The following is a 25,712-nucleotide window of genomic DNA, read 5'->3' on the forward strand; positions in this document are numbered from 1 at the left end:
GCATTAGTCTTCACTGTGGAAAACACTAGCAGTGTTCCAGAGGTCCATGAGTGTCGGGGATCAGGAGTGAGTGCCATTGCAATTACAAAGGAAAAAGTGTAAGGCAAACTCCAAGGTCTTAAGATGGATAAGTCAGCTGGACCAGACGGACTACATCCCTGAGTCCTGAAAGAGGCTGCTGAAGAGATAACAAATGCATTGGTCATGATCTATCAAGAATCATTTGATCCTGGCATGGTCCTAGGGAACTGGAAGATTGTGAATGTCTCTCCACTCTATGAGAAGGGAGGAAGGCAAAAGAAAGGAAATTATAGGCCATTTAACCCAACCACAGTGGTTGGGAAAGTTTTGGAGTCTATCATTAAGGATGAGGTTTCGAGGTATCGATTGTTAGATGTGTTCAGGAAGGTTTCTTGACACAATATGTAGATAAGCCTACAAGAGGTGAGGCTGTACTTGATTTGGTATAGGGAAATGAACCTGGTCAGGTGTCAGATCTTTCAGTGGGAGAGCATTTTGGATATAGTGATCATAATTTTATCTCCTTTACAATAGTATTGGAGAGAGATAGGAACAGACAAGTTAGAAAAGTGTTTAATTGGAGTAAGGGGAATTATGAGGCTATCAGGCAGGAAATTGGAAGCTTAAGTTGGAAACAGAAGTTCTCAGGGAAAAGTACAGAAGAAATGTGGCAAATGTTCAGGGGATACTTGAGTGGAGTTCTGCATAGGTACATTCCAATGAGACAGGGAAGTTATGGTAGGGTACAGGAACCATGGTGTACAAAGGCTGTAATAAATCTAGTCAAGAAGAAAAGTAAAGCTTACGCTAGTTAAGAAGAAAAGTAAAGCTTACACTAGTCAAGAAGAAAAGCTTACAAAAGTTTCAGAGAGCTAGTTAATGTTAGGGATCTAGAAGATTATAAGGCTAATAGGAAGGAGTTTAGGAAGGAAATTAGGAGAGCCAGAAGGGACCATGAGAAGGCCTTGGTGGGCAGGTTTAAGGAAAACCCCAAGGCATTCTACAAGTATGTGAAGAGCAAGAGGATAAGATGTGAAAGAATAGGACCTATCAAGTGTAACAGTGGGGAAGTGTGTATGGAACCAGAGGAAATAGCAGAGGTACTTAATGAATACTTTACTTCGGTATTCACTATGGAAAAGGATCTTGGTGATTGTAGTGATGACTTGCAACAGACTGAAAAGCTTGAGCATATAGGTACTAAGAAAGAGGATGTGCTGGAGCTTTTGGAAAGCATCAAGTTGGATAAGTCGCCGGGACTGGATGAGATGTACCCCAGGCTACTGTGGGAGGCATGGGAGGAGATTGCTGAGCCTCTGGCGATGATCTTTGCATCATCAATGGGGACAGAAGAGGTTCCGGAGGATTGTAGGGTTGTGGATGCTGTTCCTTTATTCAACAAAGGGAGTAGAGATAGTCCAGGAAACTATAGACCAGTGAGTCTTACCTCAGTGGTTGGTAAGGTGATGGAGAAGATCCTGAGAGGCAGGATTTATGAACATTTGGAGTGGCATAATATGATTAGGAGTAGTCAGCATGGCTTTGTCAAGGACAGGTCCTGCCTTACGAGCCTGATTGAATTTTTTGAGGATGTGACTAAACACATTGATGAAAGAAGAGCAGTAGATGTAGTGTATATGGATTTCAGCAAGGCATTTGATAAGGTAACCTTGTAACTTTGTAAAGTTACCTTGTAAGGTAACTCTTCGTAACCTTGCTCTTCGTGATTTTTATAAATGACCTGGATGAGGAAGTGAAGGGATGGGTTAGTAAGTTTGCTGATGACACAAAGATTAAAGGTGTTGTGGATATTGTGGAGGGCTGTCATAGGTTACAGCGGGACATTGATAGGATGCAAAACTGGGCTGAGAAGTGGCAGATGGCGTTCAACCCAGATAAGTGTGAAGTGGTTCATTTTGGTAGGTCAAATATGATGGCAGAATATAGTATTAATGGTAAGACTCTTGGCAGTGTGGAGGATCAGAGGGATCTTGGGGTCCGAGTCCACAGGACACTCAAAACAGCTGGACAGGTTGACTCTGTGGTTAAGAAGACGTTGGCCTTCATCAATCGTGGAATTGAATTTAGGAGCCAAGAGGTAATGTTGCAGCTATATAGGACCCTAGTCAGACCCCACTTGGAGTACTGTGCTCAGTTCTGGTCACCTCACTACAGGAAGGATTTGGAAGCCATAGAAAGGGTGCAGAGGAGATTTACAAGCCTGTTGTCTGGATTAGGAAGCATGCCTTATGAGAATAGGTTGAGTTTGGATTGGTACTGTGAGCTTAGAAAAATAGAGGGCTGTGGGTAAGCCTAGTAATTTCTGAGATAGGGACATGTTTGGCACAACTTTGCGGGCCGAAGGGCCTGTATAGCGCTGTAGGTTTTCTATGTTTCTAGGTTTTCTATGTACTTGGAGACTAAAGAGAAAATAAGTCAAAGTCAGCATGGTTTGTGTAAAGGGAAATCTTGCCTGATAAATGTATTAGAGTTCTTCGAGGAAGTAACAAGCAGGATGGACCAAGGAGAGGCAGTGAATGTCATTTACTTGAATTTTCAGAAGGCATTTGATAAGGTGCCACTCATGAGGCTGCTTAAGATGAAATCCCATGGTGTTACAGGAAAGATACTGGCAGGAATAGCGGAATGGCTGACAGGTCGGAGGTAGTGAGTGGGAATAAAAGGGGCCTTTACTGGCTGGCGGCCAGAGATTAGTGGTGTTCCTCAGGAATCAGTATAGGGACTGCTGCCATTCGTGAATGATTTAGAATGATAATGGAATTGACAGCTGTGTGGCAAAGTTGGCTGATGATACAAAGGTAGGTGGAGGGGTAGGTAATGTTGAGGAAGCAATGTGATTGCAGCAGGACTTGGGCAAATTGGAAGAATGGGCAAAACAGTGCCAGATGAAATACAGTGTTGGGAAATGCATGACAATGCATTTTGGAGAGAGGAACAATCGTGCGGACTATTATCTAAATGGGTAGAAGGTTCAAAAACCCGAGTTGCAGAGCTTATTGGGGTCCTTGTGCAAGACTTCAGAAGTTTAATTTAGAGGTTGAGTCTGTGGTAAAGAAGGCAAATGCAATGTTGGCACTTTTTCAGGGAGAATAGAATATAAAAGCAAGGAGATAATGCTGAGCCTTCAGAAGACATCAGTCAGGCTGCACTTTGAGTATAGTCAACAGTTTTAGGCCCCATATTGAATTGTATTGAATTGACTTTATTATCTACATCCTTCATATACATGAGGAGTAAAAATCTTTATGTTACTTCTCTGTCTAAATGTGGAATGTCTAAATTATAGTAATTTATAATAAATAGTATGTACAACAGAACGTCAATATAACATAGAAATATAGTTGTGTCAGCATGAGTTAATCAGTCTGATGGCCTGGTGGAAGAAGCTGTCCTGGCTTTTATGCTGCGGTACCGTTTCCCGGATGGTAGCAGCTGGAACAGTTTGTGGTTGGGGTGACTCGGGTCCCCAATGATCTTTTAGGCCCTTTTTACACATCTGTCCTTGTAAACGTCCTGAATAGTGGGAAGTTCACATCTACAGATGTACTGGTCTGTCCGCACCACTCTCTGCAGAGTCCTGAGATTGAGGGAAATACAGTTCCCATACCAGGCAGTGATGTAGTCAGTCAGGGTGCTCTCAATTGTGCCCCTGTAGAAAGTTCTTAGGATTTGGGGGACCATACCAAACTTCCTCAACCGTCTGAGGTGAAAGAGGCGCTGCTGTGCTTTTTTCACCACACGGCCGGTATGTACGGACCACATGAGATCCTCAGTGATGTTTATGCAGAGGAACTTAAAGCTGTTCACCCTCTCAACCTCAGATCCATCGACGTCAACCTCAGATCCTGTTTCCATTCCTCCTGTAGTCCACAATCAGCTCCTTTGTTTTTGTGACATTGAGGGAGAGTTTGTTTTCTTGATACTACTGTGTCAGAGTGATGACTTCTCTGTACGCTGCCCCATTATTATTTGAGATTAAGACAATCAATGTAGTGTTGTCAACAAATTTAATTAGCAGATTGGAGCTGTGGGTGGTGACACAGAAAATATCTCAGAAAAGATGAGTTGCCATTGAAGAGAGTCCAGAGGAGGTTTACGAGGATGATTCTGGGAATGAAGGGGTTAACATGTGAGGCGTGTTTGGCTGCTTTGGGCCTGTACTCACTGGAATTTAGGAGAATGTGGGGGAATCTCACTGAAACTTACCAAATGTTGAAAGGGCTAGATAGGGTGGATGTGGAGAGGATGTTTTCTTTTTTGGGGGTATCTAGAACTAAAGGGCACAACCTCAACATTGAGGGGTGTCCCTTTAGAACAGACGTAAAGAAAAATTATTTTTAACCAGAGAGTAGTGAATTTGTGGAATGCTCTGTCACAGACTGCGATGGAGGCCAAGTCTGTGTGGTTATTTAAGAGGGAAGTTAATCATTTCCTGATCATGCAGAGCATCAAAGAATATGGCAAGAAGGAAGGCGTACGAGGTTGAGTGGGTTCCGGGATCAGCCATGATGGAATGGTACAGCAGATTTGATGGGCTGAATGGCCTAATTCTGCTCCTATGTCTTCTGGACTTATGGTCTTATGGTCTTAAGTCTGTGCAGTGATGGAGCTCCTACTGAGTTGCGGGTGAGTACTTCACAGAAGTAAGACCCAGTGTGTATAGAATGGTAGTGGCTAGACTGTAAGCACATTGCAGGAAGCCAAGAATTAAAAGGCTGTCAGAACAGAATGCAGACACCGAGCAGAGCATAGACACTGAGCAGAGTGCAATCTCTGTTCAGAGTGCAGACCCAGAACAGAGTGCATACAGAGAACAGAGTGAAGAGACCGTAGAGAGTAGACACTATACAGTCTCAGGCTGAACAATTCTTTGAGTGTTGGACTCTGCTTTGTACAAACTTTTCTGAGTGTGGAAGTTCAGTGAGATAACAGTCACCAGGCTGAACGGGCTCCCTGAAAGCCTGAACTCTCCTTTGTATAGCCTTTCCGTTCAAGCTGGGAACCAAGGTCCCTGAGCTTACTGAAACAAGGTCAAGTTGCAAATGAACAATTCTGGGGAGCTCTTACTATTGGTCATTTATTTTACTAGTTTCAATTGTTTTTGACATTTGATAGATAGATTTAATTTGGTTATTAACACTTGTATTATTTATTTATGGTACTTAAATATGCAAAAGATCAGATTCAGAAGTGCAAAAAGTCACAATTGGAGCAATATTTGTATACAACTAGTCAATTTCTGTATAAAAATGGCTTTCTTTTGTTCAGACTTTAGAACATCATGGTGACAGGGGACTTGCTGTTCTCCTTGTACACAAGTAAATAAAGTGTGATTGAGGAATGAATGTGAAGTTTCAGAGTTAAATTAATCTGCAATACAAGGTGTTGACAGCAACAAAAGTCAGGAGTAACTCAACAAGTCAGACTGCATCTACGGAGAGGAATAAACCATTGAATTTGGGCAATATACTGTATATTCCTCAACCAAAAGGCACATCACCTCTACTCTCTCTTTCTTAGAGAAACCTAAAAGGAAGGAGGTACGGGAACCTCAGGTCCCACACCACCAGGTTCAGGAACAGTTATTACCCCTCAACCATCAGGTCCCACACCACCAGGCTCAGGAACAATTATTACTCCTCAACCATCAGGTCCCACACCACCAGGCTCAGGAACAGTTATTACCCCTCAACCATCAGGTCCCACACCACCAGGCTCAGGAACAGTTATTACCCCTCAACCATCAGGTCCCACACCACCAGGCTCAGGAACAGTTATTACCCCTCAACCATCAGGTCCCACACCACCAGGTTCAGGAACAGTTATTACCCCTCAGCCATAAGACCCTTGAAGCAGGGAGGATAACTATACGCAACTTTACCCACCCTATCACTGATCTGTTCCCACAACCTGTGGACTCACCTTCAAGGGCTCTTCATCTGATGTTCTCAATATTTATTGTTTATTTGTTGTTATTTTTATCATTATTTCTTTTTTTCTCTTCCTTTTTGTATTTGCACAATTTTTTACATGTTGGTTGTTTGTCCGTCCTTTTGGGTGTGGTCTTTCATTGCGTGTGTGTTTCTGTATCTACTGTGATTGTCCACAAGAAAATGAATCTCAAGGTTGGATATAGTGACATATATGTACAATACTTTGATAATAAATTTACTTTGAACTCCGATCATTTGCTTGAGTATTAGGTGACATATCTCAACACTTTCCATTCTCTCTGCTTCATTCTCTACAGGTAGTGACATGACCCCAAATTACGTGGACACAACAGACATTGTAGTGGCTCCCTGGTGTACATGTAGCGGCAGCGGGAACCAGAAGGAAGAATGCGACAAGTTTCTGAACTATTTTAAAGAAAACATCTGCCTCAGTAAGTGGGGTGTTGTCACTGACGGGGCATGGCATTGATATGACTCTGAAAGGAGTATTTTCAGCCCTAGCTTCCACAGTTCCCAAGGTCCCAGGTTTACATTAGGTACAAAAAGCTGCTGGTGTCAGTTGATTAGACCTTCAATTCTTAGCTGTTGTGCAGCGAGGAGAAAACATTGTTAGCACAATGGTGCCTGTGTAAGAGAAGTGTTGGAGTAATCTTTGATAATTACTAAAGTGCTGTGTGATTCATACAGTTCAAGGTAGGATCTCTTACTTGTTGTGAGATCAGTAATGAAGAAGTAGGAGTCTGCATGGCAGGAGAGTCACACTCTCAGGCATTTATAATTTTGCATCTCATCCAGAGACTCACAGCCATTAATTGTGCAGGCTTTGGCCTGTGTAAGGGTAACTAGTACAGCACGGTATCAGGCCCTTCAGCCCACAATGTTGTGCAGAACCAAACTCACCAAAACTAATCCGTATGCTTGCACAATGTTGATATTGCTTTGTTTTCCTCACATTCATGGACCTATTTACATGTCTGATAAATGTCTCTGAAGTGTCTGCCTCTGCCATCACCTCAGGCAGTTCATTGCAGACACCCACCACTCTCCCTGTGTAAAAAACTTGCCTCTTGCATCTCCTTTGAAAATACCCCCTTTGCATGTCCTCTGGTATTAGATGTTTCAACCCTGGGAAACAGATACTCATTGTCTACTCAATCTATGCCTTTCATATCCTTATAAACCTTTGTCAGATCTCACTCTGCTTCCACAGCTCCAGAGAAAACAACCCACGGTTGTCCAACTTCTTATGACAGCAAATGCCCTCTAATCTAGGCAGCATCCTGGTAAGCCTCTTCTGCACCCTCTCCAAAGCCTCAACATGTAATGGGGCGACCAGAACTGTATACAATACTATAGATGTGGCTGAACTAGAGTTTTAAGAAGCTAAACATAACCTCCTGACTTTTGAACTCAGTGCCTCATTGAATAAAAGCAAGTATTCTGTAAGCCTTCTTAACCACCCTATCAACCTGTATAGTCACTTTCAGACAGCTATGAACTTGGACCCCAAGATCCCACTGCTCAGCAACACTGTTGTGGATCTTGCCCCTAACAGTATATGTACTGTCTCTTTACACTTAACCTACAATGGTACAACTCCTCACGTTTGGCTGGGTGAAACTCCATCTGCCATTTCTCAACCCATATCTGCAACTTATCTATACCGTGCTATATTCTTTACCAGTCTTCTACACTGTCCACAACACCACCAGGGTTCATGTCGTCTGCAAAGTTATTAATGCACCCATTTACACTTTCAACCAGGTCATTTATATCACAAATATCAGAGGTCACATTACAGATCCCTTTGGAATACCACTATTCACAGAGCTCCAGCTAGAACCACTTCCTTTTAGCTACAACCTTCTGCTTCCTTTGGCCAAGCCAGTTCTAAATGCAAACACCATGGAGCCCATGCATCTTAATCTTCTGGATGAGCTTTCCCTGAGGGACCTTATCAAATCTGTACTAAAATCCACAGAGACAACATCCACAGCTCTACCTTCATCAATTACCCTCATCACTTCATCAAAAAAAGTCAATCAAGTTAGAAAGATACATCTTGCCCTGCACAAAACCATGCTGGCTCTCCCTAATTAGGCCATGGTTTTCCAAATGATCATAAATCCTATCCCTAAGAATTCTCTCCAATCTTACCTGCAACTGACATGAGTCTCACCAGTCTATAGTTACAGGATTATCCCTGGTTCCCTTCTTGAACAATGGAACAGCATTAGCTGCTCACCAGACCTCTGGACCTGGCCTGTGGCTAGAGAGGACACAAAGATATTAGTCAGGGTCCTAGCATTCTCTTCACTTGCCTCTCTCAGTAACCCAGGATATATCCCATCAGGCCCTGGAAACATCCACGCTGACGGTCTTTAAGAGACCCAACACTACCTCCTCCTCTAGTTCAAAATGCCCTAGCATATTATAACTCTCAGCACCGATTTCCCTATCCTCCACATCCTTCTCCTTGGTAAATAATGATGTAAAGTACTCATTAAGGACCTCACCCACATTATTTGCATTCAAGCAAATGTTCCCCCCTTTTATTAAGAGGAATAGATAGAGTGGACAGCCACCGCCTCTTCCCCAGGGCACCACTGTTCAGTACAAGAGGACATGGCTTTAAGGTAAGAGGAAGAAAGTTCAAGGGGGATATTAGAGGAAGGTTTTTTAACTTAGAGAGTGGTTAGTGCATGGAATGCACTGCCTGAGTCAGTGGTGGAGACAGGTACAGTAGTGAAGATTAAGAGACTACTAGACAGGTATATGGAGGAATTTGAAGTGGGGGGTTATATGGGAGGCAGGGTTTGAGGGTCGGCACAACATTGTGGGCCGAAAGGCCTGTAGTCTGCTGCATTGTTCTATGTTCTATGTTTATCCTCTTGCTCTTGGCATGTGTGTAGAATGCCTTGGGATTCACCTTAATTGTACTTGCCAAGAACATTTCATGGTCCTGCCTGGCTTTTCTAATTCCCTTCTTGAGTTCTTTCCTGGCTTCTTTATAATCCTCAAGAGCTCTGTTAAATTTTAGCTTCGTGAGATTTACGTTCTTTTTCTTTTTCTTGACTAAATTCATCACCTCCCTGTACATTCAAGGTTCTCTTAACACCATGGTGTGATTTTCATGCAAAGAGAAGTTTGTTTAGCTAGAGAGTGATGAATCTGTGGAATTCCTTCTGACTGGAATGGTGGATATAAATCTGAATCTGAATCTTAAATGGTTAATTACCCTTCTGGAGTTTATATTAAGTCTCTCATTGGTATTTCTCATGCAGTAAATACACCCCAATGGACAGACATCCACCTGTTGCTTTGGAGATGCCATATTGATGAACCAACACAAGCCAATTTTAGCATGGTAAATCTCCAGGAGACTGTTGAAATCTTTAGGCTGAGCAACAGGAGGACTCTCTGTGCCCTACATCTTTTCGGTAATCAGCATTTTCTTCCCCACATAGACCTCCAATTATTCCCTGAGCACTGCTTTGCATCCTTGTCCCTGGAACCAGTGCCCCTATAAAAGAACCAGGTTATAGAAGAGAAGTAGGTTTGAATAGATCAAGAACAACCTAACTATTTGTATCTTGTAAGCTTCTTAAAATTTCAAATCATGCACAACTCTGCTATTCATATCCTAACAGGAACTGTAATCTATTCACATTTAAATCCACTTGTCCTCCTAATCTACATTGTCTTCAGGCACCCATTGTGAATAAGATTATAAATGGGGAATTCAGTCCATTAAATCTGCTTCACCATTCAATCGAAGCTGATTTATCTACCCCCTCAACCAATTTCTCCTGTGTTCTCCCTGTAATCTTTGATGCACAAACTAATCAAGAATCTATGAACTTGGGCTTTAAATATACCCAATCACTTGGCCTCCAAAGCCATCTGTCGAAATGAATTCCACAGATTTACTATGATCTGGATAAACAAATTTGCTTTTGCTTTCAAATCGCATCATGATGTTAATGATTGTTATATCTGTAATCTCCCCAATGACTGTTATCTCTGTAATCTACAACTGTTATCTCTGTAATCTCCCCCAATGACTGTTATCTCTGTAATCTCACTGACGACTGTTATCTCTGTAATCTCCTCCAATGATTGTTGTCTCTGTTATCTCCTCCAATGACTGTTATCTCTCTAATCTCACTGACGACTGTTATCTCTGTAATCTCCTCCAATGATTGTTGTCTCTGTAATCTCCCGCAATGACTGTTATCTCTCTAATCTCACTGACTACTGTTATCTCTGTAATCTCCTCCAATGACTGTTATCTCTGTAATCTCACTGACGACTGTTATCTCTGTAATCTCCTCCAATGATTGTTGTCTCTGTAATCTCCTCCAATGACTGTTATCTCTGTAATCTCCCCAACAACTGTTATCTCTGTAATCTCATCCAACGACTGTTATCTCTGTAATCTCCTCCAACGACTGTTATCTCTGTAATCTCCTCCAATGATTGTTGTCTCTGTAATCTCCCCCAACATCTGTTATCACTGTAATCTCCTCGGACAACTGTTATTTCTGTAATCTCCTCCAATGATTGTTATCTCTGTAGTCTCACTGACGACTGTTATCTCTGTAATCTCCCCAACATTTGTTATCTCTGTAATCTCCTCCAATGACTGTTATCTCTGTAATCTCCTCCAACGACTGTTATCTCTGTAATCTCCTCCAATGATTGTTGTCTCTGTAATCTCCCCCAACATCTGTTATCACTGTAATCTCCTCGGACAACTGTTATTTCTGTAATCTCCTCCAATGATTGTTATCTCTGTAGTCTCACTGACGACTGTTATCTCTGTAATCTCCCCAACATTTGTTATCTCTGTAATCTCCCCCAAAGTCTGTTATCTCTGTAATCTCCCCAACGACTGTTATTACTGTAATCTTCTGACAACTGTTATCATTGTAATTTTCCTCAACGACTGTTATCTCTGTAATCTCCCCCAATGACTGTGTCTCTGTAATCTTCCCCTATGACTGCTATCTATGTAATCTTGTGCAGTGACTTTCATCTCTGTAATATCCCCCAACCCCCATCTTCATTTTCTGCTCTCTTCCCTATTCCCTGATTACAATTCCTCCAACACAGCTTTTCACTTGATTTCACTCAGTACTGCTCTCTTCAGTAAACCTCTTACCCTTGCCTCTTTCTTGCTGTACTTCTTGAATCCTGCCTCCTCTTTGCTTTTCCTATTATCCTTTCCCCACTGCCATGATAATTATGTGTTCCTTTGAAGTGCGTGTGCTGTTTCCTCTGAAGCTGATGTTACCCTGTGTATCGAACATTGAGTACTAAAGCACAGTACAGGCCCTTTGGCCCATGGTGTTGTGCCGACTCATTCATCAAGATCAATCTAACCCTTCCCTCCTACATTGCCCTTCATTTTGCTTTTACCATCTGCCTATCTATGAATTTCTTAGCTGCCCCTAATGTATCTGCGTCTACCATAACACCAACGCGTATCCACCAGTCGCTTTGTGTTAAAACCTACCTCTAACATCCTCCCTATAATTTCCTCCAATCACCTTAAAATTTTGTCATCATGTTTAGCCATTTCTGCCATCTCTGGCTGTCCACTCGATCTATGCCTCAGAGCATGGAATCAGTTCCACGTAAAATGTGTGCAGTCATCTCTGTAATTAACATTTGTGTTTTTTAAGGGAATGCAATGCAAGCTTTCGGCAATGGGACAGATGTGAGTACATGGAAATCCAGCCTCCCTACCTTGGCCACGTCTCTCGTCAAGACTGAGAAAACAGTTCAGAGTGCTGAACCATCTGACCACATAAAGGAGATCACAACGGCAGATGACGCAAACATTCTCACCGTGTGTCCTGACCTACAGGTACAACACCTTCCTGCCAACCCTGACACCTTCACTTGAGCCAAAACAAAATGCCATGAGGAAGAGCTCAGGCACACCTGTGGTTATTTTACCAGGCTGGCATAGTTTAGAGGAACATATGTTTAGGATAAACATAGTTTAGAGGAAGGGAGAGCTGGGTATTCTATGAGTAAAATCATCCAGGCTAGACTATACTGGTTGTAGATGGTGCACAGAAATAGATAGGATGCTTCACTTCATTATTCTTGAGTTTGCTGGCAAATGCATCACTTATTGCCCATCCAAAACACAAGAGATTCTGCAGATTCTGGAAATCCAGAGCAACACACACCAATTGCTGCAGGAACTCAGCGGGTTAGGCAACATTGATGGAAATGAATAAACAGTTCATGTTTCAGGCTGAGACCCTTCTTCAGAACTGGGAATGAAGGGGAACAAGGGGAAAGAGGACAAGCTAGAAGGTGATAGGTGAAGCCAGGTGGATGGGGGAGAGGGAATGAAGTAAGAAACTGGGAGGTGATAGGCAGAAATGGTAAGGAGCTGGAGAAGAAGGCATCTGATGGACTATGATCTGCTTATCCATTTCCATAGTTGTTGCCTGACCTTCTAGCTTAGTGTGTTCAATTAACATGGTTGTATTTTGTGCTCCTACAGTGATGTTAGAGAGGAAACTCCAGGATTTCTAGGTCTGGCAATGGCAGGACAGGATAAACTGACTGAACATTAAGGGCTGCCTCATTATACCTGCACTTGGTCCCTCAAATACCCATTCAAATTTCATTTTCCTTCTCGATGTTCATGACACTGCAAACATTCCCCATTCAATTACTTATCCAACTCTGGCATTGCAGGTAGGCAGGATGGTGAAGAAGGTATCTGACACACTTGCCTTCATTGGTCAAGAGATGAGAACGGGAGTTAGGATACCATGTTACAGCTGTAGAGAATATTGGTGAGACCATGCTTGGAAATACTGTGTACAGTTCTGGCTTCCCAGCTATAGGAAGGATGTCATAAAGATGAAAACTGTGCAGAAAGGATTATCAAGGCTAAAGAACTGGAGGCATTGAATTATAAGCAGAGACTGGATAGGCTGGGAATATTGTCCCTGAGCGAAACTTACAGAGGTTTATAAAATCAAAAGAAGCACAGATGGTCACAGTCTTTCTCTAAGGGTAGGAGAGTCTAAAACTAGCAGTCGCAGGTTGAAGGTGGGAGGAGAAAGAGTTAAAGCAGATCTGAGGGACAGCAGTCTACCTACAGAGAGTGGGTGGCGGCTGGAGATACATCTTTGCTGAAGGAAGTGTGAGGCACTCCTTCCCTCCGCTGATCCTGGATCTCACTCAACCACATACACCTGCCTTCTCGCCATATATTTTGATACCCTGAATGGAGTCTGGGGGAGTGCATTCCACAAAATTTGCTACTCTCTGACTAAAATAAATCCTCCTTACCTCTGTTCTAAAAGGTCATCCCTCAATTTTGAGACTCTGGTACCCTGGTACTCTGGTATCTTTTGATACCCCCACCATAGGAAACATCTTCTTCACATCCACCTTATCTAGTCCTTTCAACATTCAATAGGTTTCAATGAGATCCCTCTGTATTCTTCTAAATTCTGGTGAATATAAGCCCAAGCCTACCAAACACTCCTCATATGTTAACCCCTTCATTTCCTTGAGAAACTCCTCTGGCCTCTCTCCAATGATGACACATCCTTTCTAAGATACGGGGCCCAAAATTGTTGATAGCACTCCAAGTGCGGCTTGACCATGATCTTGTAAAGCCTCAGCATTATCTTCTTGCTTTTATATTCTATTCCCCTTGAAGTAATGCCAACATTGCATTTGCTTTCTTTATCACAGACTCAACCTGTAAACTAACTTTCTGGGAATCTTGCATGAGGACTCCTATGCCCTCTGCACCTCTGATGTTTGAATTTTCTCCCCATTTAGATAATAGTCTGCACTATTTTTCCTTTTACTAAAATGCATTATCATGCACTTCCCGACACAGTATTCCATCTGCGACTATTTTGCCCATTCTTCGAATCTGTCTAAGCCCTGCTGCAATCATATTGCTTCCTAGAACTACCTACCGCTCCACCTATCCTTGTATCATCCACAAACTTTCCCACAAAGCCATTAATTCCATTATCTAAATTACTGACAAACAATGTGAAAAGCAGTGGTCCCAATACTGATCCATGAGGAATACAACCAGAAAAGGTCCATTTTATTCCCACTCACTACCTCCTGCCTGTCAGTCATTCCTCTAGCCATGCCAGTATCTTTCCTGTAATGCCATAGGAATATATCTTGTTAAGCAGTTTCATGTGTGGACCAATGCATCTCTCAGGACTCTGGAATGTAGCCCATCTGGTCCAGGTGGCTTATCCATCTTAAGATCTTTGCCCATTTTTTCTTTGTAATTGTAATGTCACTCACTCCTGCTCCCTGACACTCACGTACCTCTGGCACACTGCTAGTGTCTTCCACAGTGAAGACTGATACAAACTATTCATTACATTCATCTGCCATTTTTTTAATCTCCCATTACTACCTCACCAGCATCATTTTCCAGTGGTCTAATATCAACTCTCCCCTCCCTTTTACTCCATATATAACTGTAAAAATCTTTTGGTATCCAGCTTTATGTTATTGACTAGTCTGCTTTCATATTTCATTTTTCCCCTTCTTATAGGTTTTATAGTTGCTTTTTGTATGATTTTAAAAGCTTCCCAATCATCGAACTTCCCACTCCCCTTAGATTCCCTTTCCTTGGTTTCCCTTATCAGCCACCATTGCCTATCCCTGTCATTTGAGAATTTCTTCCTCTGTGGGACGTATCTATCCTGCACCTTGTGAACTATCCCCAGAAACTTCAGCCATCTCTGTTCTGCCATCATCCCCACCAGTATCCTCCTCCAATCCACCTGAGCAAGCTCCTATCTCGTGCCTCTGTAATTCCCTTTATTCCATTGTGATACGTGTGACTTATGCTTCTCCCTCTCAAATTGCAGTATGAATTCATCATATTATTATCACTGCCTCTTATGGGTTCCTTTACGTTAAGCTCCCTAAAAAGATCTGGGTTGTTACACAACACCCAATCTAAAATACCCTTTCAAGCACAAACTGCTCTAAAAAGCTATATCACATTCAACAAATTCCCTCTCTTGCGATCTGACAGCAATCTGATTTTCCCGATCCCCTTGATTATTGAACTTACCCATTACAATTGTGTCATTACACTCATTACATGCCTTTTACAGCAAACTTTGCAATCTCACCTTCACATCTTGTTTACTATCTGGAGACCTAGATATGATTCTCATAATGGTTTTTCTCCCCTTGCAGTTTCTTAACTCCGCCCACAAAGATTCAACGTTGTCTGACCCTAGGTCACCACTTTCTAAAGATGTAATTCCATCTCTTACCAACAGAGCCACACCACTGCCTTTGCCTTCCTACCTGTCCTATTGATACAAAGTATATGCTTTGATGTTAAGCTTCCAACTGTGGCCTTCTTTCAGCCACAACTCAGTGATGCCCATCATACCAAACAATCTGTTAATTGCTCCACGAGTTCATCCACCTTATTCTGAATGCTACACACATTTAAATACAGCACCTTCAGTCCTACATTCTTCACCCTTTTGAATTTTGCCTCTGTGGTACAAATTAACTCTTTGTTCTGTCTGCATTTGTACCCAAACATTGGCTTGTCCTTCCTTACATGCATGTTACATTCATCATCTACTTGTAAGTCTGCTGGCTCATCCTCAGCTCTATCATACTGGCTCCCGTCACCCTACCATATTAGTTTAAACCATTCCCACTAGCTCTAGTAAACCTACCTGCAAGAATACTGGTCTCCCTTGGATTCAAGTGCAACCTATTCCTTTTGTACAGGTCACACCTGCCCCAGAAGAGCTCCTAATTATCCAGAAATATGAATCCCTGCCCCCACTCCAATTCTTCAGCCCCACATTTATCTGCCACCTCATTCTATTCCTATCCTCACTGTCAGGTGGCACAGACAGCAATCCCAAGATTACTACCTTTGAAGTCCCACTTCTCTGCTTCCCTCCCAACTCCCTATATTCTATTTTCAGGACCTCCTCTCCTTTTCTACCTTTGTCACTGGTACCAATATTTACCACAACTTGTGGCAGCTCACCTTCCCTTTTCAGGATACTATGGATGCGTTCAGAAAATCATGGATCCTGGCACCTGGGAGGCAAAATAACATCCATGTTTCTTTTTCGCATCCACAGAATTGCCTATCTATCCCCCTCACTATACAGTCCCCTATTACTGCTGGCATCCTCTTCAGTTCCCTACCCTTCTGAGCCACAGGGCCAGACTCTGTGCCAGAGGCACAACCACTGTTACTTCCCCCAGGTAGTTTCCCCCCGCCCCCCCTCAACAGTACTCAAAATGGAGTACTTATTGTTGAGGGGGATGCCCACAGTGGTGCTCTCCACTATCTGACCTTCTCCTTCCTTCTCCTGACAGTAACCCATTTATCTGTCTCATAGCCTAGGGGTTTACCCGTCTGTAGCTGCTGTCACTAACAAGCCGAAGGTCATCAAGCTGCAGCACTACTTCCCTAACATGATCTCCAAGGAGTAGCATCCCAATGCACCTGGTGCAGGTGTAGGCATCAGGGAGGCTGTTAGTCTTCTGGAAATCCCACATTTGACACCCAGAACAGAACACTGGTCTTGTAGATGTACCCTCCATTCTCTCTAGAGTTAAATAAGAAATAAGGAATGAATTACCTACTTACCTTGCCTCCGCCTGTTCTCACTGGATCCCTGCTGAGACTATGCCTCAGTCCACTCCAATGACGACCACTCCCATAATGACTGCTCCACTAGAGAGTACCCCTCTTTTACGGAGACTGGGACTTGCATGAGAATGTCTGCTTCGTACTCCAATCAAGGATTCCCGTTGGAAACCCTTCCTGCCTTTTAAAGCTCTTCACTGGACTTGTGTGGGAATGCCTCTACCGCATCTGTGGTGTACTCCAAGTCATGGTTATGCGACCACTGACGCCAGGCAGACAGTCTTTGAAGAGTATTGATAATAGCTGGGGTCACCCGTCTTATAAAGACACTGTCCATAAAAAGATATGGCAAACCACCTTCTATAGAAAAATCCGCCAGAAAAATATCTTGGTCATGATACCATGATCGGCCATGTCATACCAGACAGCACATAATGATAATGAGTGGTGGGGGGGGGGGGGCAGTATATGAAACATGGTGCCAGAGGGAGTTATAGAAGCAGACACAGTTAACAATATTTAATAGACATTTAGATAGGTACATGGATAGGAGAGCTCTTGAGGGATAAAGGATAAACACAAGCAATTTATCTAGTTCAGGTCAGTACCTTGGTTAGTAGGGTAAGTTGGACCGAAGGACCTATTTCCATGTGGTATAACTATCTATCTCGGACTCTGACATCCAAGTGCTACAGCCAATGAAAGACCTTTGAAGAACAGTTGCTGTTATAGTATGGGTAACATCAGTCAGTGTATGTGCTACATGGATCTGTAACATTTGTTTGTCATATATTGGTTCAGGGCAACTTTTCTGAGTGACTTTGAAAGCGTCCCATTGGGTTTTTCTTCCAACACTAGAGATGGCAGATGTGGCTTTGTTCTTTTCCTAAGAATAGCATCTCAGATGGAGCATGATTCCCTCATTGCCCTATCAGCTTGCCTCCACATCGAGGCATGAGCAGAAGGTGGAGTTCACAGCCATAGACATCACCCTCATTGGCAGCTTCAGTGCTGAACTGTGATTTGACCTCTCAAGGATCACTGCAGTCGCTGTCTATAAACTCTAAACTCATAAGTATAGGCTGCAGTTCACTAGCAAGATCTATAAATAGGAGGTCTTTGATCTGTTGAAGTATTGACTGAAACAGTGTCATTGACTTTTACAAATTCAATTCAGAGAACAGTTTCTGATTCATGTTCCCCAAGGCAAGGAGCGAGAATGAATAAAAATAATGTACAGAAATCATTCAGTGCTGAAGGCCCTTGGATCTTCAGTCCATGCAGGCATATGGCATATTAGACATTCATAAACTTATCAGTCCTGAGAAGGGGCTCGGCCGAAACATCGACTGTACTCTTTTCCATAGATGCTGCCTAGCCTGCTGAGTTCCTCCAGCATTTTGTGTGTGTTGCCTGGATTTCCAGCATCTGAAGATTTTCTGTTTGTCGTAAACTATCATGTTTATTTAAGTAAATCAACATGAATGCACAGAGGGAAGAAACAGGGCTTGGTAATCATCTAGGTGCTCAAACACAAGATAATGGCCAGGTGCTCATTCACATCCATTCAGTCCCAAACAGTCCTTCCAGGTGAGGCAACATGTCACCTGCAAATCTACAGAGGTTGTCTATTTTGTCTAGTGCTTCCAATGCAGCCTCCTCTATATTGGTGAGACCCATCTTAAATTCAGGCACTGCTTTGTTGAACGCCTTCTCTCCATCCGCCAAAAGTGAAATTTCTGGGTGGCCACACTATATATTTCATCCAGCTAGCCTCGAACCTGATGGCATAAATATTGATTTTTCCTTCTGGTAAAAAAATATTTCCCTGCCTCACCCCTCTGCTTCTATTCCCCACTCTGGCCACTTACCTCTCCTCACCTACCTATCACCTCCCCCTGGTACCCCTTCTCCTTCCCTTTCTCCTATGGGCCACTCTCCTCTCCTAACAGGTTCCTTCGTCTCCAGCCCTTTACCATTCCTACCCACCTATCATCTTCTGTCCCCCACCTTTTTATTCTGGTGTCTTCTCCCTTCCTTTCCAATCCTGATGAAGACTCTCAACCTGAAATATCGACTGTTTATTCATCTCCATGAACGTTTCCTGACCTGCTGATTCATCCAGCATTTTGTGTATGTTGCTCTGGATTTCCAGCATCTGCAGAATTTCTCAAGTTCATAATATTCTAATGCCCTTCACAGTTGTGAACTAGTCAATCTGTTGCTTTGTCACAGACTGCTCCAGTGTTGTCTGTGTTTTGAGTACTCCTTGTGACTGCACGGACTTCCTCTGGTTCCAACCCCTCATGACTAAAACATGCAGGGTCCATCCAAAAAATTGCTTTGTACCTTTTGCCTCCTCAGATGCTGCTTGACATTCAGATTCCAGAATCTTCAATATCTTGCATCTCCAAAGGTGGGTAGGTTAATTAGCCTCTGTAAATTGGTTTGGGAATATGGGGAGACCATCATGGGATTCAGTGTGTTAAGGAAGAAGGCAGGAGAATGCGGATGAGAGGGATAACAAATTAGCCATGATGAAATGGCAGAGCAGACTCTGTGAGCCGAATGGCCTAATTCTGCTCCTCTGTCTTTTGGTCTTATGGCCTCATGGTGTAACTGAGTGCTCGATAGTCAGCAGGGACTTGGTGGAAGGGCTGGTTCTTCATAGTATGTCCCTAAAACCATAGGTGACAGGAAATTTGGTCAAAGAATGAAGTTTAGGACTAAAATGTGGAGAGATTATTCAGAGTTTTCATTGAGCACTACAGAACAGAAATAGACCCTTCAGCCCATCTAGTCTGTGATAACCTGTTTTTCTGCCTATATTTATAGAACATAGAACATACAATGCAGCACAGGCCCATTGGCCCACAATGTGCTGACCTACTAACCATTCCCAAGGTGAATATAACCCTGCCCTCCCACATGGTCCCATTGTAACCAATGGAAACCTGAAATGCTATACAGAATACCATCAAAGTTTGAATGAACAGCCTTCAGGTGAAGGAAGAAAGTGAACTCTAAACACAAGGGATAATGCAGATGCTAAAAATCCAGTACAACACACACTGGAGGAACTCAGCAGGTCAGGCAGCATCTATGGAGAGGAATAAATAGTTGACATTTCAGGCCAAGGTTCTTCCTCAGGGAATGAACTCCAGTGCTGAGAGCCCAAACAGTTAAGGCATGGCCTCGGACGGGCGAAGCAGTGGAGATCGGGGAGCACTAAAGGCTTGACTGAAAACATGGAGAGTTCTCTGCAGGTTGTAAAGCTGGAGGAGAATACAGGGGAAGTGTTGAGGGTTTTAAAATCAGCTGAGGAAATAGTGAGAAGAGAAGGGGCCAGCTTTCCTGTTGTCAAATGTTGGTGTTTGATCATCGCAGGCAGTGGTTTTAACTGACTGATGCCAAGAGACATTTGATGAATGAGTCGACAGGCTGTGCTGATGAAATACTGACAAGGATATTTTTTCACTCAATGCTTCATTCAGTTGCCAAAAAAGCGAAATCAACAATGTAATGTTCTTAATACATTGGGCTGGTATACTTGACCAGGCTGTCACGTCACCATGTCACTTAGAGGCGAGACAATTAATAAAGATACGAGGAAAATTCTGCAATGACTTATTTCGGAGTTAATGTATCTTGTTTACTGAGCCCATACAAAATGCCTCTTAGAATTGGCACTGGAGCCTGTGTTAGAGTGCAGATTCTCAGAGCAGAATGTTCAGAATCATTGCATAGTGTTAAATTATATTTATAAAATATCCATTTACATGTCTGTGATTAAATATTTCCTTCAATGAGCTTCAGGAGTCTGAATATGAAATGTCTCAGCTGATGTTCAACTAACACTGCTCTCTCATCTGAACTCAGGGGTGGTGTCTTTCAGGTCGACTCAACCAGTGTAATTGCTAAGCAGCACTGAGGAGATGCAGGTTCTGTCAGAGAGGTCCTACTGAGGGAGGGTCACACTGAGGGAGGGTCACACTGTGGGAGGGGTGGTACTGAGGGAGGGTCACACTGTGGGAGGGGTGGTACTGAGAGATGGTCACACTGTGGGAGGGTCACACTGTGGGAGGGTCACACTGAGGGAGGGTCACACTGAGGGAGGGTCACACTGTGGGAGGGAGGGTCACACTGAGGGAGGGTCACACTGTGGGAGGGGTGGTACTGAGGGAGGGTCACACTGTGGGAGGGGCGGGTACTGAGAGAGGGTCACACTGTGGGAGGGGTGGTACTGAGGGAGAGTCACACTGTGGGAGGGTCACACTGAGGGAGGGTCACACTGTGGGAGGGGTGGTACTGAGGGAGGGTCACACTGTGGGAGGGGCGGGTACTGAGAGAGGGTCACACTGTGGGAGGGGTGGTACTGAGGGAGAGTCACACTGTGGGAGGGGTGGTACTGAGAGAGAGTCACACTGTGGGAGGGGTGGTACTGAGGGAGGGTCACACTGTGGGAGGGGCGGGTACTGAGGGAGGGTAACACTGTGGGAGGGGCGGTACTGAGGGAGGGTCACACTGTGGGAGGGGTGGTTCTGAATGAGGGTGACACTGTGGGATGGGTGGTACTGAGAGAGGGTCACACTGTGGGATGGGTGGTACTGAGAGAGAGTCACACTGTGGGAGGGGCGGGTACTGAGTGAGGGTCACTGGGAGGGTCGGTACTGAGTGAGGGTCACACTGTGGGGGGTGGTACTGAGGCAGGGTCACACCATGGGAGGGATGGTACTGAGAGAGAGTCACACCGTGGGAGGGGTGGTACTGAGGGAGGGTCACAGTGTGGGAGCGGTGGTACAGGGGAGAGTCACACTGTGGGAGGGGTGGTACTGAGGGAGAGTCACACTGTGGGAGGGGTGGTACTGAGGGAGGGTCACACTGAGGGAGGGTGGTACTGAGGGAGAGTCACACTGTGGGATGGGTGGTACTGAGAGAGAGTCACACTATGGGAGGGGCGGGTACTGAGAGAGAGTCACACTGTGGGAGGGGTGGTACTGAGGGAGAGTCACACTGTGGGATGGGTGGTACTGAGGGAGGGTCACACTGTGGGAGGGGTGGTACTGAGGGAGGGTCACACTGTGGGAGGGGTGGTACTGAGGGAGAGTCACTGTGGGGGAGTGGTACTGAGAGAAGGTCACACTGTGGGAGGGGTGTTACTGAGGGAGGGTCACTGTGGGAGGAGTGGTACTGAGGGAGGGTCACTGTGGGAGGGGTGGTACTGAGGGAGGGTCACACTGTGGCAGGGGTGGTACTGAGGGAGTGTCACACCGTGGGAGGGGTGGTACTGTGGGAGGGTCACAGTGTGGGAGGGGTGGTACCGAGGGAGAGTCACACTGTGGGAGGGGTGGTACTGAGGCAGGGTCACACTGTGGGAGGGGTGGTACTGAGAGAGGGTCACACCGTGGGAGGGGTGGTACTGAGGGAGAGTCACACCATGGGAGGGGTGGTAGTGAGGGAGGGTCACAGTGTGGGAGGGGTGGTACAGGGGAGAGTCACACCGTGGGAGGTGTGGTATTGAGGGAGGGTCACACCGTGGGTGGGGTGGTACTGAGGGAGGGTCACAGTGTGGGAGGGATGGTACTGAGAGAGGGTCACACCGTGGGAGGGGTGGTACTGAGGGAGAGTCACACCGTGGGAGGGGTGGTACTGAGGGAGGGTCACAGTGTGGGAGGGGTGGTACAGGGGAGAGTCACACTGTGGGATGGGTGGTACAGAGGGAGGGTCACACTGTGGGAGGGGTGTTACTGAGGGATGGTCACACCGTGGGAGGGGTGGTACTGAGGGAGGGTCACAGTGTGGGAGCGGTGGTACAGGGGAGAGTCACACTGTGGGAGGGGTGGTACTGAGGGAGAGTCACACTGTGGGAGGGGTGGTACTGAGGGAGGGTCACACTGTGGAAGGGGTGGTACAGAGGGAGGGTCACACTGTGGGAGGGGTGGTACTGAGGGATGGTCACACTGTGGGATGGGTGGTACTGAGGGAGGGTCACACTGTGGGAGGGGTGGTACTGAGGGAGAGTCACACTGTGGGAGGGGCGGGTACTGAGTGAGGGTCACTGGGAGGGTCGGTACTGAGTGAGGGTCACACTGTGGGAGGGTGGTACTGAGAGAGAGTCACACTGTGGGAGGGGCGGGTACTGAGTGAGGGTCACTGGGAGGGTCGGTACTGAGTGAGGGTCACACTGTGGGAGGGGTGTTACTGAGGGAGGGTCACTGTGGGAGGAGTGGTACTGAGGGAGGGTCACTGTGGGAGGGGTGGTACTGAGGGAGGGTCACACTGTGGCAGGGGTGGTACTGAGGGAGTGTCACACCGTGGGAGGGGTGGTACTGTGGGAGGGTCACAGTGTGGGAGGGGTGGTACCGAGGGAGAGTCACACTGTGGGAGGGGTGGTACTGAGGCAGGGTCACACTGTGGGAGGGGTGGTACTGAGAGAGGGTCACACCGTGGGAGGGGTGGTACTGAGGGAGAGTCACACCATGGGAGGGGTGGTAGTGAGGGAGGGTCACAGTGTGGGAGGGGTGGTACAGGGGAGAGTCACACCGTGGGAGGTGTGGTATTGAGGGAGGGTCACACCGTGGGTGGGGTGGTACTGAGGGAGGGTCACAGTGTGGGAGGGATGGTACTGAGAGAGGGTCACACCGTGGGAGGGGTGGTACTGAGGGAGAGTCACACCGTGGGAGGGGTGGTACTGAGGGAGGGTCACAGTGTGGGAGGGGTGGTACAGGGGAGAGTCACACTGTGGGATGGGTGGTACAGAGGGAGGGTCACACTGTGGGAGGGGTGTTACTGAGGGATGGTCACACCGTGGGAGGGGTGGTACTGAGGGAGGGTCACAGTGTGGGAGCGGTGGTACAGGGGAGAGTCACACTGTGGGAGGGGTGGTACTGAGGGAGAGTCACACTGTGGGAGGGGTGGTACTGAGGGAGGGTCACACTGTGGAAGGGGTGGTACAGAGGGAGGGTCACACTGTGGGAGGGGTGGTACTGAGGGATGGTCACACTGTGGGATGGGTGGTACTGAGGGAGGGTCACACTGTGGGAGGGGTGGTACTGAGGGAGAGTCACACTGTGGGAGGGGCGGTACTGAGTGAGGGTCACTGGGAGGGTCGGTACTGAGTGAGGGTCACACTGTGGGAGGGTGGTACTGAGAGAGAGTCACACTGTGGGAGGGGCGGGGTACTGAGTGAGGGTCACTGGGAGGGTCGGTACTGAGTGAGGGTCACACTGTGAGGGGTGGTACTGAGGGAGGGTCACACTGTGGCAGGGGTGGTACTGAGGCAGGGTCACACCGTGGGAGGGGTGGTACTGAGAGAGGGTCACACCGTGGGAGGGGTGGTACTGAGGGAGAGTCACACCGTGGGAGGGGTGGTACTGAGGGAGGGTCACAGTGTGGGAGGGGTGGTACAGGGGAGAGTCACACTGTGGGAGGGGTGGTACAGAGGGAGGGTCACACTGTGGGAGGGGTGGTACTGAGGGATGGTCACACTGTGGGATGGGTGGTACTGAGGGAGGGTCACACTGTGGGAGGGGTGGTACTGAGGGAGAGTCACACTATGGGAGGGTTGGTACTGAATGAGGTTCGCACTGTGGGAGGGGTGGTACTGAGGGTGGGTCACACTGTGGGAGGGGTGGTACTGAATGAGGTTCACACTGTGGGAGGGCCGGTACTGAGGGAGAGTCACACTGTGGGAGGGTTGGTACTGAATGAGGTTCACACTGTGGGAGGGCCGGTACTGAGGGAGAGTCACACTGTGGGAGGGTTGGTACTGAATGAGGTTCACACTGTGGGGGGGGGGTGGTACTGAGGGAGAGTCACACTGTGGGAGGGGTGGTACTGAGAGAGGGTCACACTGTGGGAGGGTTGGTACTGAATGAGGTTCACACTGTGGGAGGGGTGGTACTGTGGGAGGGGCGGTACTGAGGGAGGGTCACACTGTCAGAGCTCTCTCTCCTAAAGTTGAACATTTGCTGTAAAATTGACAAAGAACAGTTTTGGGGACCATCAGAACACTTTGGGAGTGTGGAATATTGCCTTGGCAGCAGACTGAAACAGTTTCCTTGGCTGGAAGGATTCTGTTTGGTGAAGTTTTCGATCTGTGTGTGGGTGTGGCTGGCAGATTGCCAGTTCGAGTCTGACTTTGCTGGGAGCAGGGACAGATTTATTCCGTTTGTAACAGCGGAAAACCCCTCCCATTTGGAGTGCCTAGCCCAGGGCAACTGGGTGAAGAGGAGTTTGGAGCGGCCAGGGGAACAGCGGACCAGCCAGGAAAAGCTTTCATTGTTCACGGCTGCTGCACAGATGGTGCTGGGGTTTTCAACATCGCGTGGACTTCCCTGCCTATCCACCCCTTTTCCCCCTCCAGTCCCATCCGGAATCCTCTCTGACCTGTTGCTTTTTGACTGTTTGTTGGTGTTCTGCTGGGTGTAGACCGTGTAGTATCCCAGTGGCGGTGTTGAACTTCTGAATTCAAACTGCATCATGGTGGGGTACAGCTCTGGACTGAAGTTCTATGCAGAGGCTGCTGGGTCGGGAGTCGCAGCTGACGAAGAGAGCTACCCGTTTAAACTACTGTCTCTAAAGAAAGCTGAACAGTGTACTGTGCCTACCTCAGTCGGTTGGAACGCTATCATAAAGGCCATGGCGGAGACTGTTGGAGGCCACAAGGGCGTTGTTGCGGTAGCAGTTTTAAACGGGAGAGTACTTTCTATTTGAAGTCACCGTGGGGTGTGTTTTTGGCCCTGAGTCAGGGGTTAAGGGTGGGAAGGGTTTTTATGCAGGTGGAGCCAATGTTGGCCTAATACTCTCAAATGTCCACCCCCATATCCCTGACAAGGCCCTCTTCCCCTCTCTGCACTCCTTTGGCAAGGTGCATTCAAAAATAACCCCGATATGGTACAGGGCATCTCCGCAGGGTTATGAGACCTATTCTCATTTCAGTGCTGTCTGCTTATGCAGCTGGAGTGGGGTAGGGATGCCGAGGTGTGGCTTCAGGGTTATTTTGAGGGGCTTTACTCTGTGGGCTGTGGGCTACGGGTTGCCCGAGGTGC

The 25,712-nt window shown here is 46.2% G+C and overlaps 1 protein-coding gene across 1 annotated transcript in view; it reads left to right on the forward strand.

The window, feature by feature from the left end:
- Positions 1-25,712, forward strand: part of gfra2b (GDNF family receptor alpha 2b) — a 383,259-nt gene that overhangs the window by 335,325 nt on the left and 22,222 nt on the right. Inside the window, exons 6-7 of the mRNA XM_073062021.1 lie at positions 6,293-6,427; positions 11,684-11,868. Coding sequence (XP_072918122.1) covers positions 6,293-6,427; positions 11,684-11,868 — 320 coding nt within the window. The remainder of the gene's footprint in view (positions 1-6,292; positions 6,428-11,683; positions 11,869-25,712) is intronic.

Source organism: Hemitrygon akajei, chromosome 1, assembly GCF_048418815.1.
Source record: "Hemitrygon akajei chromosome 1, sHemAka1.3, whole genome shotgun sequence".
Lineage (NCBI taxonomy): Eukaryota > Metazoa > Chordata > Chondrichthyes > Myliobatiformes > Dasyatidae > Hemitrygon > Hemitrygon akajei.